Source organism: Patagioenas fasciata, chromosome 6 (genome assembly GCF_037038585.1).
Source record: "Patagioenas fasciata isolate bPatFas1 chromosome 6, bPatFas1.hap1, whole genome shotgun sequence".
Taxonomy (NCBI): domain Eukaryota; kingdom Metazoa; phylum Chordata; class Aves; order Columbiformes; family Columbidae; genus Patagioenas; species Patagioenas fasciata.
The window spans coordinates 12,247,231-12,263,870 of NC_092525.1; the positions used below are offsets into that span (position 1 = coordinate 12,247,231).

Consider the following 16,640-nt stretch of genomic DNA (forward strand, 5'->3'; position numbering starts at 1 on the left):
CTCACACACATGCACCAGGCAAACAGGCTGGCAGGCACCGGAGGCTACTACAGAGTCAGAGAGACAGCGGTGTGAGGGCAGGACAGGGAGAGGGAAGATGCACAGCAACCCACGTACAGGGACACGGGAAGACAGGAGACCGGAGGACAAGAGGCCATGCAGGAAGATCAGAGCCCAGCATGCACAAACAGATTTTGACTCCCAGCCCTGTGAGACCAGAGGCAGCACAGCCCGCTGCAGACTCCCCTGCACCTGCGCTGTGCCCCCACATGAAGTTCTGCTTTCAGGGTGCTCTTGGGGCCATGCTGAGCCCCATCAGCACCGTGTCCCCCTTGACGTGTCCCGCAGTGGCTGTGGGTGCTTCAGCCGTTTCTCCTGGGGAAGCCAGCAGCCGACTGCCCCGCTGCCCTGCGGACAGCACCGGGGAGACGCACTTCACAGGGGTGGGGGCTCTCAGCAGAGCTCTGCGGGGTGAAGGGAAGGTCTGAGCCCCTTCAGAAGCGTCTCTCCCCCGTCCTACCCGCAGGGGAGCAGCAGAGATGGGTGGTGCGTTCGTGTGCCTCAAGAAGGGATGAATGGCAAGGAAAGCGCTCCTGCAGATCAAACCAAACAAGAGAGCGGGCAGGCTGCAGCATCGCCAACCTTGGGATGGGCCATGCCTGCTGCACACTGAACCCGCGGAATGCCAGGAACCTCTGTGGGGCCTCGGCTCTCAAGCCTGGCAACAGATGAACGGTTAAACAGGCCTCTGCAGTGTATTTCTGCGACGCAGAACGGCTGAGCCGGCCTTCCCTCATTAGCACACCGGTACAGCTGCTGCGATGGGCTCGGTGCTCCGTGCTGGAGAGCCACGGTGCCCAAGGCAGCGCAGCTGCTAAAAATGGATGCCACGTGTAGGGGTCTGCTCTCAACACGGGAGGCGGGAGGGGGTCAGGGCAATGCCTTTGGTGAGAGATCTGGCCTGGACCATACTCTGGCAGGAGCTCGTGCAAAGGAAGGGACGGGCTCCATCAGCCTCCCAGCCTCTCGGGGGATAATTGGCAGCTTCTCGTCCCAGTCAGTACAGAGGGAGAAGGGGAGATGCTGTCAGTTAGCATTAGTGAGAGCTGGCAGAGCTCTCACAGCAGCTTGCAGAGCACCATCAACACATTCCTCAGGCTCAAGCCAGCGATTTAAGTCGCTTGCTTTTCTAGCGTAAGAGTCTGGTAATAATTTAAATCAGTATAACTCCTCAAAAAGCAGCGTTCTTAGAATTTCTGTCCAATTTACAAGTCAAATCACAAGGGCTAGCACAGCCCATGATGCTACCTAAAGTGCTCCAGAAAATTTTGTTGTTCTTCATTTATAGCAGCAATGAAATTTCCGTTTTTATTACAATTTTCTTGACAAGCATTTGCAATATTTTTTTTTAATCTTCTTTTTGGATAAAGATCAGAGAAGGTGGTTTGGAGGTTGTGCAAGAACAGCACAGGGAAAATGGCTGTGAGTATTAAAATGATTTCAATGGACAATAGTATAATTTAGAGGTTTAGTTAAACCAGCAGACTGTCAAATACGGGATTCATTGACATTCATCCCAAGAACAGGCATCGTAAGGGCTCTGTGCTGCTCCACTATTCAGCACACCTCCCTGCAGAGAGTGTTCCCTGGGAAGTGAAGTGAAACCCCAGAGCAGGGAGCAGTGTGGCACAACCTGAGCCTGTGCCCTGGATCCCACAGGACGGGGAGAAAGGACGGCGTGGAAACCGGCTCCCCACTCACTGGGGACCACGGGGAGGAAGGAGGGGAGCAGGCAACACGAGAGTCACAAAGATTGAGATTGAGAAATGTTAATAATTCAGCACGCATTAACATGCACATTCCTTGCCTTGAGAGCAAAGAGCATGAATCGATCACCCGGCTCCTTTCACCACGGGAGTGGCTGTTTCCTAACGTCTCAGGTTCCCTCTGAGGGTGACGTTACCCCTTGGAGAACCAGCAACCTCCCATGCCTGCTGCTGTCTGCAAGAGCTGTGGGCTCTGAGCCCTGGCCACCAGCGCTCAGGAGCCGGCGCTGTTAGCTCCTCTCCCCATGCTGAGACGCTGCTGGCACACAGCAGGGCTCTGCTGGAAACACAGCAGTGCCAGGACAACTGTCCATGCTTCCAAAACTGCGTGCTACTGCTAGGGACAGGGAAATGAAACTGCTTCCCTTGCTGGCTGTCTTGGCCACAGCACAGCTGGGCCAATGACAATGCTAACACCCCTCCCTCCAGCTTGCAGAGATGCTGGGCTTCCTTCCCCCGGTGCCCAGCAGGCACCGCAACTCTGGGCTCCATCCTCTCCCTCCTGAGACCCATCACAGGCGCTGCCCCATGGTGATGGAGAGCTGTGCCCTTGCTCTGCTCACTTCTCCGCTCCTCTCCGGAGCAATCCCAGCTGCTCTGGTCCTGCACCACTGTCCTGGCACCCTCTGCCCTTTGCTCTTTTTCTGCACGAAGGAGCAGTCGTCCGAAGCCCCGTGTGCTCTGACAGAGAACCAGCACCGCCTGGGCTGTGCTGCTCCTCCCCGGCCCCTGCACAGCACATGCAATTTTGGAGGGCTCTGCTCTACCCCCTGACTGGGGTGAGTAGTAGAGAGTGACGCGGATGCACATTTGTGAGAAGGTGACACTGCCCGACTCTTTTCCCTTGGTGCGAGGGATGTGCTCTCTCCACCACCACACTGCTACCTTTCCCAAAACTGCCACCTCCCTCAGGAACCACCTCCTCAGAGCTGGGAAGGAGTGAATTTAGGAGATATCCTCAAACATGATCATCAGTCTGCATGGTTTACTCATCTGTAGACACCTTTCATCTCTCTCTAGTGCTATCATTTTAAGGAAGGACTTCAAATGGAAAGGCATTTGCTGGAGTCTCACAATCTATTGACAGAATCAACAGCAGGAGAGGAAAAATTGGAACCAGAAAAAAATGCATTTACAGTCTAATCTTGTGCTCAAACAATGCTGTACTATTTATGCTCCCAATGCATCCTTGAGTGCTGACATTTTATAGACAATTTCCAAAACAGGGCCTTGCCATTTTTGGATTATATTTCAGCTATAACTTTTAGGTCTAATTATTTGCGCTGACAACCACATATAAAAGAGGATATATCATTACAGTGGTGCAGCACTGGAGACACATCAGCATTCAGCATACTGACATACTAATAGCAAAGTAAGGGAGAGCAAGATTGTGGAGCTATGCAATTTGCATTCGCTCTGAAATTTCTCTGATGAAAATAACACAACATTAAGGAGGGGAATAAGAGAAAAGATCCACTGTATCAAGATAAAATAACTCGTTAATAAATAACCTTGTAGCAGTCACAGAGCAATAATTAAATGCATGGGTGAGCAGTACACAGTTTTAAGTAAAGCTGGAAAAATGTAAGATGTAATTATCAGCGCCAAACAAATTATAAGCGCGGCAAATCCCAATGGAATATTTAGAAACTAATTTCTAGCTTCACGTTAAATATTTGTGTACGTGGGTATTTTTGGTGGGGCGGGAAGGAGGGGTCAAAACAAAGAATGAGAAATTATCTGCTCCTGCTGGCTTATATCCATTCTCGGCTGCCTCCCCTCAGCTAAACCATGCGGCTAAAACGTTTAAGTGCCCTGTCAAAGGTTCATTCTCCAGAGGCGCCTGAGCCATCACAGCGGTGCTTCAAATTCACCAAAATCTGGGAGGCTTTGGGTCTTGGCTTTAATTTCTTCTCTTCCTTGTTCTCATTTTTCATCATTGTCTTGGGCTCAGATAATTTTATCCTCTACAAAATCTATTTTTAGAGGGTAAACAACAAAGGCCTCGTGCCTCAGTACAATCTCAACGAGAGCACGTTCCAGGGAGAGAAACGGGAGCGAAGTCACTGTGCTGGAACAACTGCTATGACAACTTGTTAAAACTTGTTCCAGTGATGATTATAAGATCAACTCATGCAGCTGCCTGATGACACGTGTGAGAGGAGCCAGGGTCTCGTCCCCGTGCCACCCGGGAGCAGCGTCGGGCTGGAGAGATGCTGCGAGCATCCCTCCCGCTGCGGACGGACAGACGGACCTGCATGGTACCTGCTCCGTGAAGGAGGCATCTCTGGAAACTAGCTCAGGACTTCTGCCAAAAACAGCAGCCTTCCTCAGCGTGAAATCACGAGTGCCTCAAGCTAGGTCTGGAGCTAGATTTATTTTGAAAGCTGGAGTCGCCTTTTACTATTGTCCTTTATTCACCTCTGGCTCTCTGAGGGGAGCAGGACAGAGCAGGGCAAAGCACAAATCAGGTTTTACTGGGTGGCTACGAGCTCCTGAGCGCGTTGCCATGGGTCTCCCTGAGCCGGGTAAGGCTGAGGCCACTGCCAGAGCTCCCTGCTCCGCCACCAGCAAGTGACAGACCCAGCCCCAGGGAGGAAAGCAGAGTCAGAGCTGCTCGTGCAAAGGGCCCTTGTCCCAGAGTGGAGAAGCGGCCGCCCCAGAGCGGGGACTGCGGAGGAGCAGGGAAGCTGCCTCGGTACGAGGGCCTTGCAGCTCTCAGCCAGCTGCCCCTGCCGCCCTGTGCTGGGTTCTTCTCCAGCTGAGATCAAAACTAAGCTTTTTGACTCCAGAGAAAGTCAAAACTTTTAAAGCTGCAGGAGAAATCGAGGCACCCTCTCTCCCTAGTCGGTTGCAAGGGGACTAGAGATCATTCTGATCTCTGCTTCCAAAGACTGCTCTTGATCTCCGGCCGGAAAGCGGCAGCAGTTCAGAGGTATTAGACTGGCACCTAGCACAGGTAATGGGTTAGAGAAGGACCCCACACACAGCAGCATGCACTTCTTCCCACCCTACCTTCTGAACAAAACCGCCCTGGCTGCTATTTGCATGCAAAATATATTCTATGCATTTTAAATCTCAAGCAACAAAGGCATGCAAGCAAAGTATCAATGCCATCACCAGAGTCACAGCAAACAGAAAGCAGATTTCATCAGGCACACTACGGCCGTGCCTGGAAGGGAGCCAGAGTCTGCACGGCCCCCTCCCCTTCTGGGGATGGCTCTCCTCTCCCTACTGGAAAAGTCCCATCTGATGTGGCGTACTGTAGATGGATAAGAAGTGAAAAGGACCAACCTTCTCGCTGATCTGAGAGATGAAAGTTTGTTTTGTTTGATGGCAGAGTGCGATGAAGATGAGGAGGGAATAAAAAAAGACAAGGAAAAACACAGAGAGTAAAAACAGGCCAAGCTTCATCTGTCCGCACACCACTGAAACGACAAGACAAGACTACAGAGGTCAGCCATGACTTCCCACCACGCACACACACCACTCCATGTCGTGGATGGGAGCGCGATGCACTCGCACGGCTCCAGCACGGCCCCTCCGCCTTCCTGAGCGCCCAGCCCCTCGAGACAGGGCTGAGGGACACATGTACTCACATGGAGGGTGCTTCGGGGGCAGCCCTGCGCTGGGCCAGGCGCTGGAAGCACAGACACATTTAGATGTGCAAAACACCCATGTACACGCACAGAGCGAGGGACTGCAGCCATCACACAGACTGACGTGCTCCCACGCACCCACTCCGGCTATAAAGGTGATAGCAAAGGCACTTCAAACCCATTGACCACACACTGGGAAGAGCATATACATAGATCCGAATTTTATCAAGTATGAAAGAAATGTTCCAAGTGGCGAATGGAAAAATCTTCTACCATGAAGAGCAGCTCCCCCTCTCCAGACAAAGAGCTAAATGCAGCAGAGAGGTATTAGGCAAGTGACAGACATGCGCAGTCTCAGCCGGGCTCAGTTTCGGGAGAGCCTTATGGGTACACTGTGCTGCGAGTGAGAGATGGATAAGAAACCAGAAGGACAAAAACACCCAGAGAGAATTGAGCAGGTCCCAGTTTTTGTTCCTGCGGGAGAGACAGTAGAAGGTTAGTTGCATTTTCCTTATAGACAAAGGAGATCTTATTTCTCTAGCAGGAGTGACCTCACTCCAGCTACAGATCTGTGGCATATCAGCTGTAATTGAACCCTCGCTGAGAGAATACAGAAGTGGATTTGATAGTTAAAGACTGCTTATGAGTCACATTTTTGATAAGGGAAAGAGAAGGTGGGGGAAGGAATTTGCTTTCCAGCAGAAACACTGCAAATTAGAGAAGAGCATGTGGCATTATACAGTGCAACAGTACAGCCAGCCATTTCCAGCGATTAGAGGACAAGATTTTAACCAACACTGACATGGTACAGGCCAGGCGACAAACTGCCAATAACAGCTACAACAGTGGCCTACAAAGTGTAATGGAGCCTTCAGGAGAACAGCAAAACAGTTGTTTTATGTTTCGTCAATTGAACTGATACAAGGGGACCGGAACCAGCCAACTCAGAGCTTAACTGGCCCATAAGTGAGGCACGCATCAAGAAAGGACTCCCACCCGGACATCCTCAAATCAAACGTCCTAGCTTAAGGACCAGGTTTCTCCTGGCCTGCTTCAGACAGGGGATTTTCCTCTTGGTCCACGAAACATTAACATAAGGCTCATTTAATCCTGCGAGACCCTGTGATGGGAGAGAACCTCTTTATTGCTGCTCCCAAGCCACCACTTTATTTCCTAATCTAATGGAGCGTATCACATCTGCATGGCCTCAGCAGACAGCGAGGGGCTTCTGCCTTCTGCTCAGCTCTTCCCAACAGGGAGGATTCCCCTCCTGCCCTTGCCCAGGAAGGTCAGCGCTTCTGGCAAACCAGGTATACCCGTGAATGGCAGCATTAACGTTGCAATAGGGCAACACAAACTCCAAGTGCTGCAAGTGCCAGGAGGTTTATTTTGGGGACCTCGGCAGGGATCGCGCTGCATCAGTGTGCACGGACAGGAGTAGGCTCTGGCAGTGGCTTTCCCCACGTGTTGACGCTTCAGATTAGAGTTGGAAAGGCGAGGAGACACATGTGAAACACGCTAATTCAAACAGATTACTTTATGGCCTGTCAAATAGGAACAAGTTTGGGACCTGCTATTTGTCACTAATTGCTGGATTATCTCTTAATCTCTTATTATATTAGTGTCTTATGGGAAATAGAAACCAGTAGCAGGCTATTTTGGAACAGCTGTAAGGGAAGAGGGAACACCTGGGCAGAAAGTTCTCTCTCCTTTCCCTTTAGTTAATGCTTAAACAGCTGCTGCTTTAGCTGAGATAAACCAAATAAATGGTAAAATGAAAGTTTCATCTCCTTAAAGATCTCATTCACATGCTCCCTTATCTCCAGGTTTGTATCCATGTCACTCCTAAGTTAAAAAGCATGTTTTACCATCATTTTTTTCCTGCTTTTTTTACAAAGCTAATTATTCTAAGAAGTGACAGCAAATAACATCTGTCCCCCTCGCCCCGTAGGGACGTAGGATTTAGGGCTGGGGTTACCCAGCGCATCCCCTGTGCAGAATACAACGTCTCACTAGGCACGGTACCTCGTTCCCACGAACCTGAGCTGCCTGGCAGCTAACTCGAACATGCCAGTCTTTGTGCAACACAAAGCAAGTCGAGTCACAGCAGAAATGCCACCAGAGGACAGGAAACTTTTCAGAAGGTAAAAACGGGGCTCCGTTAAAGATCCAAGCTGAAACAGCAAAGAGGCAAAGAGCAAGGCCGTATCAGAAAAGCATCTGCCAGTCCTGACTGTCAGGTGGCTCCAGTGCTCTGTAGGCAGCAATTCCCATGACGATTGAATTTGGCTTTTACCCTGCCACAGACACGCTCGTCTGACGTAGCAGCAGCAACACTCTTAACCACAGCAGCTTGTTGCAGAAAGAATGAATTTGGGCTTATGGGAGGCTCTACTTTTGTGTATTCTTGGGCATTAGCTCCCTGAAACAAGGCAGGGGGCTGCGGCCAGGATACGAATGCACAGGTCTGAGAGTTCAGATCACTAGCTCAAACAAAAGAACACATTTCTAAAGCTTTTCAGAGTGGGAAGCTAATACTTTCCTGAAAGCAACAAGAAAGTTCATTTTCCCAATTGGCTCTGCCATTCTGCTGGGAACTGCCAGCACCTGTCCTGTGCTAAAAACCCTCTGGTGCTATGTGAGGCATTAATACAAAGGCAAACCCAGACACTTAGGAATCCAAAAGACAGAGAGGTTAACAAAAACCCAGAGGGAGATGAACCTGTTCCTGCTTATCTCCAAAAGCACATCTTGTGTCTCAAGGACTCCACATAAATCAAATTTTATCCTTTACAGCTTTTAGAGGTATCGAGAAACAAAAGGACAGATTGTCTCTTTTACGCCAGATTACATGAGAATAAGACAACCTCCCATTATATGCGATGAACAATGTTCTCATGCCACAGTGATGAGTATATTCCATCCTGGTGAGACAGACAGGATGCTCAGGGCGGCCAACCGTCCTTTCCCATTCACAGAGCACACACATGCATGCATGAATTCAATTAAGAGCAGAAAATCTCAGAGCACCAGAGACGGATTTCCTAACCCTTCGTGCAAGTGGATACGGAAGGGGTGGGAATGGACATTTAGTCGGCACAGATAGGCAGGTGTAATTGTTCCACAGATGTCTATGTGGGGAGGAGGGGGAAATAGGATTCCAAGTCCATTTCTGTGTTGTATTATCGTGCACTGAGCCACCAGCCACTCTCCTTCTATTTTCCATAAAGGTCATTTTACAACTAATCAGACTTGAGCTTTGCATTGCACTTTTAACCATCAAAGGACTTTGCAAGGAATAAAACTATTAAGCTTATTTAGTTGAGTTCTATAAAGCGCATTGAAATCTTTAGACGCAATGTGCTAGCTGAAGGACAAAGAACCATTATTTATTAAACCGTGATCATAATAATCATTACGGTATAGCAAAATGCTTATAGAAACACTGATGGTGAACACACTCCTGGAGAAAACATTACAACAATATTCATTGTAGTATTTGGGAAGAGAAAACCTGTGAGAAGCAGCACGAGTGGCAGCAGGAGCGGCAGCGCTGACAGAGCAGCAAACATGGGCTGGTGCTGGGTGCTGTGCAGCTCCGGCCATGCCGCTGGTCCCCTTCACACCAACCCTGCTCACGGCCACTGTCTGCCCAAACTACACCTGCCCGAAGAAGCACCTGTGAGCAGAGCAAGGGAAGCTGAAAATACTGAAACCCCATAAAAAGGAGCGCACTTTCTTCATCAAAGGGTCGCCGCTCTCTGTTGCGTTGCTCTACTGCAGCATTATCTTGAGGTCAGGACTGCGCAATGCGCACACAGGGAGATCGCAGCCCTTCCCAGCCGTGTACCCGCTGCTGAGGGGCAGTTACTCCGTGGCCTCTATCACAGCCTGCTTGTGCTGCTTCTGATGGTCCAGGGCAGACATCTGCGCGAAGCAGCGGCCTGGGTCGCTCAGTCTGACTGAACTGCCCGTTCGCGTTTCCCGTCACCCAGACATCCCCCTCACAGGTCCCTGCAGTCTCGGCTTGTCTGTGGTCGCTGTCAGGCCCTCCAGCACCCGCAGTGTCCCTCTCTGGTCAAGCGATGCCACCCCCACCAGCCCTGACGAGAGGCAGGTTTAACAGAACGTATTGCCAGAAGTCTGCATATAGCTGGGTTGCAAACAAACGTATTCCATGTTATTTAGCCGTTTTTCAGACATCTCCGGTTTTGGTCACTGACTGTTTGACCGCTATCCTCAGCTTCAACTCTTCTCCTGGCAACACCCTCAAGCTTTGACTGCTGTTGCTATTTTAGCTGTTCTAATATTACATCAGCAGAAAATGTCCTTTTTAAAGGCTTCGAGTCTTGTTGCTCCAGGCTCATGTCAGTCATTCAGAATTATTATTATTTACACAAGGTCCCCGCTGCAGTAAGCATCATATAGCTGCAATTAGCCATTCCACTGAGCTCCCTCCATGGCTGAGTCTAAGCTACCGCCAAGTCCCCAAGTGCGAAACCCCACAGAGGCCAGAGAATCGCTGCTGGGGACAGCCACCATCCTAATTTCATCTTGGGTGACCGCTCCTTAGTGAAACTTGGCAACTAAAATTTCAGACTCCGAGCAAGTTTCCCTGCTGCCAAATGAAATCCTAGCCTGGCCTTTCAAAGAGCGGATCAAGAAAGCACAGATTTTTGCAGTAATACCATTTCTATTTACTGCAGTCTGATTTACTAGTCTCCAGTTTAGGGACAGAGGTGACAATTCAGTTTCAAATGGTCTTTTTTTATAAAAGCAGCTGTGCAGCTGCTTCTCTACAGAACACATAGCATTTTGGGCCATGGAACTCAATGCACTTGTCCCACTGGACTGTCCTTCGAAGGCCTGAAAAGCAGCACTTAGGAAGTGAAAACTGGGCAGCAGATTTCTCATTCGATGGGAAGTATGCAGCCAGTGCTCCAATAAGTACTATTGTAATAACATCTGCATTGCTCACTGCTGTAAGCAGCACCGGGGAGCACAGCTAGTGAACTCCACAGTGTATTAATACGGGTATTCTTACACACATCTCCCTGCTCGTCTGCTTCATTGAAGTACGAAAAAATAATGTCACGTGTAGGGAAAGAGAATGGCAGAAAAAAACCTTCCACAAAGAGAACGAGCCAAATAACAGTCCCTCTATCGAGGGGAGCAACTACACAGGCCACCACCTTCACAGGCATTTCACAGGGTAAGACTTTCGGCTGAAAATGCTCCTCTTTCTGCAGATTCTGAAGCTGTAGGCAAATGAAGAGTGAAATATGTTCATTAAAAAACCAATAGTGTAGGTGAATCAGTGCAATTATACTATACTCCCAGTGAGCATGACAAAATGACACCACATTTTTTTTCCCCACACTAGGCTCAATTTGCTTTCTACTCTTAAATCAATTTCTTGTATATCTTGAATCAACTTGTTGGATTTTTGCTGCTAAATTAGACAGTAAGCTCTCTGGATTAAAGGAATCGCATCTTCCGTATATTTCTATTCCCTTCCCTTCTCCCTGCAGCACCACCAAGTCCCAAATCTAATCACTGTTACGATGTACACGTAACCATGGATCGCAAAGGGATGAGTGTTCCCTCGTGGTGGTAACGACAACATCCAGGCCAGCACCAGCAAGCACGCTTGTGCCGAAAGGGCAGGATAGGAATATGCCACTCTGCCCGCTTTGAAGTCCCTGCTGTGCCCCAGAGAGCCACCTTGCCCTGGTGTGCTCCTTGCTCTTGCTCTCACTCCGTTCTTGCTCCTCTGATGGTCTGGATGCTTCATGCAGCCCCAAGCACGGAGGGCAGGGAGCAGAGAGGGAGGCAGTGGGTGCCCCGCACTGCCCTCCAGCCCCATCGCGGCTCTGCAGCAGCAGACAGATAGACCTGTCACTCCAGCAGCAGAAGGCTTATGCGGGTTGCTTTCCAGCACACTTAGTAAGATGAAAATAATAGCTTCAAGGAAAATGCATCCATTTTCCTTTACAAATCCCTGGTGTGGAAATGTTTTAACTTTTAATGAAGTCCATCTGTGCAGAAGTGCTGGCTCTAAAGGATTCAGAGAGAGAAGACACTGGTGTAGCCTGCTCCTTCCTCCTCCTGTTCTCTCATTGATATAGGACGCCCTGAGCAGTGCCTGGATACTCCTTCTCAGCACCCAGTATCTTCCTTTGTTAGCATGAAAAGTAGGATAAAGATGCTAATGAGCCTGTGCTTTCTAACACAGCCCACTCACAAAGGATTACCTAGGAGGCTAGGAAAGGGGAAGACATGATCAAAAACACAAAACCCAGGAGTCAGGAGACAAACAAACATTTGAACTACTAAAAAAACCCAACAGTAGGCTGTAAATGAGAGCAGGCACAAGCGGTCCTGAGAACGACACAGGGTGGAAATTAGTAGTGCTGCTCAGTACTCAGCCATGCTTCGCGAGAAAGTGGCCAACTTCTTGGGCATTCGCGGCAATGAGGTCAATCATTATGAACCACCATGCAGTGGCTGTGCAGCCGACACGCTTAATTTCCACTGTAATTTAGCATTAATTAACGTCTTCTCTAGGAAAGATGCAGGCACGTTCAGAAGACCCTACTGGAAGTCACTGATCCGTCTAATAACAACACTGTAGGACTACCACAAGAAGAAAAAACAGGGATTCTTTTATTCTCCATCCCAGAGCTGAGAAAGTAAGATATTTTCATATTTTTTCCTTGCTCATTAAAGAAATAAAATATTGTTCTTGGTTTGACTAACTTTTTGAAGTCATCAAAACTAATATATAATAATAACAATATGGTATCTTTTTTGTAGAACATGTGCTATCAGGAACTGTAAGCACAAAAACCATCCAGGACCTAGTATGCACAGTGATTTAATCTGATAATAATTTATGGCGTATCCTGTCTTAAATATAAAGCAGGCCTTTATCAGGATCGCACAGGTTGGAGACTGACATTGTAAAGATTATGTGCAATAAAAAGGCTTGTTCCAAAAATTTATGTGTGAGAAAATGACAGTTAACAGCAAAGCATATGTCAAAGAACATGCTTCCCTTGGTGAACGTCAGGATCCTCTCACACGTGCAGACCATCCAAGGCCCATGCCAAGCCCAAACAACACGGACAAACCTTGCTGAGCAGCAAGCCAAGTGTAACATTCAGTACACTCCCCAGTCCTACAGGATTACTTGCTAAATAAAGAGTGTTCATTAGTGAGAAATTGGAAAGCTGTTTAGAGGAAGTTTTTCTGCCTCTCGAAGCTCCTGTGCCTTTTTTTCAGCTGCACCTCTATAGAAAAGAGAACATTGAGAGTCTGAGCATGTCACAGGAAACAAAAGAATCCCGAGTACTGCAGCGAAACAGCTGGGTAGCCACACAAACCTACGCGACAACAGCCAGCCTGGTAACAGGGATCCTTCCCCTCAGAGTGCAAAGTGACAATCTGGGATGAGCTTTAGTACGGCTTGCCTGAAAAATGAACTTGCAAGAACACAGGGAGTTTAAAATCATCCATAATTACATTGTGAGAGTGAAAGGAGTGATTCCACTGCATAGATATAACTTCATCTTCTGAATATGCTTAATTGGATACTTCAGTCTTCCAAAGACTCTTAGAATCGAAATTACGCTGCAAAATAAAAAAGTAGTCCCCCAGAATAAACCAAGTAAACAATGCCAGAAGCCACCTCCAGAAGCAAACACACAGCGTGTGAAGACTTAATCATTCTCATGACCTCTTTCCATACTAACCGATGCATATACAGCTTTAAAATTGTGTTTTCTTTCTTCAAAACAGAGGAAGGAAGAAATGAAGATGAGATTTTATTATTAGACAGTTGATTTACTATGTGGAAATATAATCTGGCTCTAACTTCCTATAAAGCAATGGGTTGCACAAGCATAAGGATTTTGTTTCTTCTCTCGAGAAAATCCATAACTACATTTCTCGGGGGTTCCTGACCAGTGGTTCTGGTTATATAGAGTTTCATATAAAGCAGCACTTTTTTTTCTTGCTGAAATTAACAGAAAGCGTACAGGGAATTTAGCCCTTGCTTCTCCCCAAGCTAACTCAAACACCTTTAATGCAGAGAAAGAAAACTGGTAGGAGACTGTCCTAATGTAAAACCGAGTTATTCTGGTGTGTTGAAAACAGCTTTAAATCAGCAACGATTAGAAAAACCACTTTACATGTATTGTGGCTAATTTCCAGCAGGTTCCCAATGTGAGCCATTAATACCCAGAGGCTCAATCATCGATGCATAGAAGATGGATTAGGACAACTCCAAAAAAGCTGTTCAGTTTTTAAAGATGCACATTCCAAAGCAAAGGCCTAAATATTGGCTCACCTACAGCAGAGCACCTCTGGTTCACCAGAGCATGACCAGTTTTACACTGCTCCACCAAAGGTTAGTTCATACTAAGAGGATTAAGCATGCCTCGATCCCAGTTAAAACAACTAGGACGCAAAGTAAAGGAGTGCAAGGGAAAAAGGAACCCCAATTCTGCCCGTATTTCAGCATTTTACACAACACCATATAAACAGTAAAACCAGATTTCCAGAAACGCGAGTCAAACCCAACGTGGATCAAAGATATCCTTGAACTTACTGTTTCCCGAGCAAAAGGTTACATCACACAATCCACAAGGTGTGATCAGGGCATTAAGACAGGGAACATGTTCCTTCATTGAAAGCCGTGGAGTCTTTAGCGCGGGAGGAGAGTGACCTCCTTGGGTGGACGCTGCTCTTACCTCGAACGTAAAGGTTGGCTGGGGCAGAGTAGCGGGTTCCCGCGCTGTTGGTGGCAACACACTCGTATTTGCCTTGGTCTGACTCCTCGCTGTTCTCTATTTGCAGAGCTCCTGTACACAAACAACATGACACAGACAATTCAGGTTATGGCAAATCTGGTAACTGAGCAGCCAACCTCAGAAAAGGAAGGCCATGCCCCAGGCTTTTAAAGTATCTTCATGGATAAATACACTGTGAGGTTCCCTGGACCCACAGGGTACCAGCGTGCAGCCAAAAGGTACCCAGTTTGCTGTTAGAAGCTTGTGAAATTTATTATTGTCATTTTTATAATGTACAGGGAACCAGTTACTGATGTATATCCAACCGCCCCAACCACTTGTATTCATTGCTTCAATAAAAGAAAAAAAAAATACACATACACACATTAATTACAGCTTTGTATGGGACTCCTGTCTAATAAAAGGACCTTTAATAAACCTTTAATCAAAACAGCCAAGCACAAAGCACACAAACCGTAGCTGTTTGTTTCTTATCTGATGCACACAAAGCCTGGTAAATGCTCGACAAACTGCGACCTTCCTGTAGAAACTGGCAGAGTCCCATCTCTCCCACCTCACCACCCCTCCTTCCAGCAGACATACCATTTCGAGAAAACACTTTGCCTTTCATCAGCTTTCTCCGTGTCAGAGATCTCCTTGTTCTCTCAGAGTTCGTTATACGTGATATAGAAAGATTAGAAACTCAGTCTGAGACACGAAGATACCCACCAATGCAATACACGCATTTTGCTGCACGGCGCTCGCGTGAGAGCCGCCCTCCCTTTGTCCCAGCAGCGCCCGCTCCTCCAGCTTTGGGTCAGGAATAGCTAAACCCAGACTACAGGCTCCTCAAGACCCGATCTGATCCCATTCCCCAAGCGCCAGATGCATGAGGGGCACATCTAAATAACTGCAATAACTGGTAGAGCACATGGAGTAGCAATTCAAATGGGCAACCTGCGGAGTACTCGTGGTGTGGAAGGGAGTGCTGGTCTCTGTTCTGCTCAGCCCGCTCCACTGACGCCCAGCGCTGCTCAGCCCAGGAGCCTGGTCTTTCATCCTAGCCCAGACGACTGCAAAAATGGTCACATCTGAACTCCCCTAACCGGGCCCCATATGTAGACTAAAAGATGGAGATGCAGAGAAGAAAGGAGCAGGACGCATGTGACAGCAAGCTGGCGCTGCAGGAGCGAAGGGCTGTTGGCCAGACACTGGTGCTCAGCCTGCTTCCCCCAGGCAATGTCGGAATAATTTTTAAAGTGCCTCCAAGTGCTCAGATTCTGCTGGTTAGGATTGCCTGAAAGAAGGGAACTCTGCTCACAAACCATATACTGAGCTAAAAGAAAACATTAACCCCTTTGCTTGTAAGGATTTGAACTCATTTCTGCCTGCCACGGTTCAAAACGACCATTGAGAGCGGCACTGAGAATAGCTGGTGAAATTGCCTTCTCCCTTCTCGCAGGTTCAAGTTGCAGAGGTCAAACTCAGTTTTTCATATCATCAGAACAGAAGAAAAACTAATGTGAATCAACCACTGCCACCTACATTATTTAGAAGGATAAATTGAGACTGTAGCGTAAGTCTATATGTCATGGGGAAAAATGAACTTCCCAGGGTTCTGCCATATAATAAAAATGATGTACAGAGCCCTCCCTATTGTTGCATTAGTGCTGGAAATGAGGTTTCAGCTAAACAGAGAAAGCTTGTTTGCAGAAGTCTTTCCACCTACTAACAAAAGGACCTGCCAGCTTTCCCCAGCCACAGAGTTCTCTGGACACCCACAGGCCAAAGCCTACAGAGCACTGCTGCTTAATTCAGGGAGAACATTGAATTTCAACATGTTATCTGGGAAAAACATCTTCAAGCAGACAGCAGCATGACAGGCAGTGGAGCAGGAGGAAGCTTCCCAGCATTGACAAGACTCAGAGAATCCAGAAATGGAAAAGACCTATTAGGTTATCTTGTGCATCCCTGGGGGCCAGGGCAGGATTACTCCCTGTTGTAAATGTTCTTGTGTTCTGTCCAATCCCATTTTAAATGTGCTGAGTGATAGGTCTTTCACCACTTCCTCAAGGAATTGATGCCACAGCCTGGTTATACACTCTGTCAGGCAGATTTTCCTGGAACTCACCGTTTATTATCCCCTGCTTAATTCATGCTCATTACTCTGTGGGCACGCACGTGCTGCAGAGTTCATTCTGAGTGGTTGCATCAGGCTTGGCTGGGAAAAGCTGTTTGCTGCAAAACATATCCAAACTTAAAAAAAAGTCTAACCACACAAAAAATTAAGTGGACCCTATCACTGATTTAGCCTGTAGCCCTCATCAGCTGGCTGGGCTGAAGGAAAAGCCAGCTTCAGTTGACAGTCTGCCTAGAAAAAGGTAAGATCCCTAGGTAATTCTGCCATGAACATATAGCTT

General features: G+C 47.8%; 1 protein-coding gene across 16 annotated transcripts in view; it reads right to left on the reverse strand.

Moving 5' to 3' along the window:
* Positions 1-16,640, reverse strand: part of PTPRF (protein tyrosine phosphatase receptor type F) — a 384,319-nt gene that overhangs the window by 77,982 nt on the left and 289,697 nt on the right. For all 16 annotated transcript variants that reach the window (XM_071809940.1, XM_065842623.2, XM_065842624.2 and 13 more), the window contains one exon: positions 14,182-14,292. In XM_071809940.1, coding sequence (XP_071666041.1) covers positions 14,182-14,292 — 111 coding nt within the window. The remainder of the gene's footprint in view (positions 1-14,181; positions 14,293-16,640) is intronic.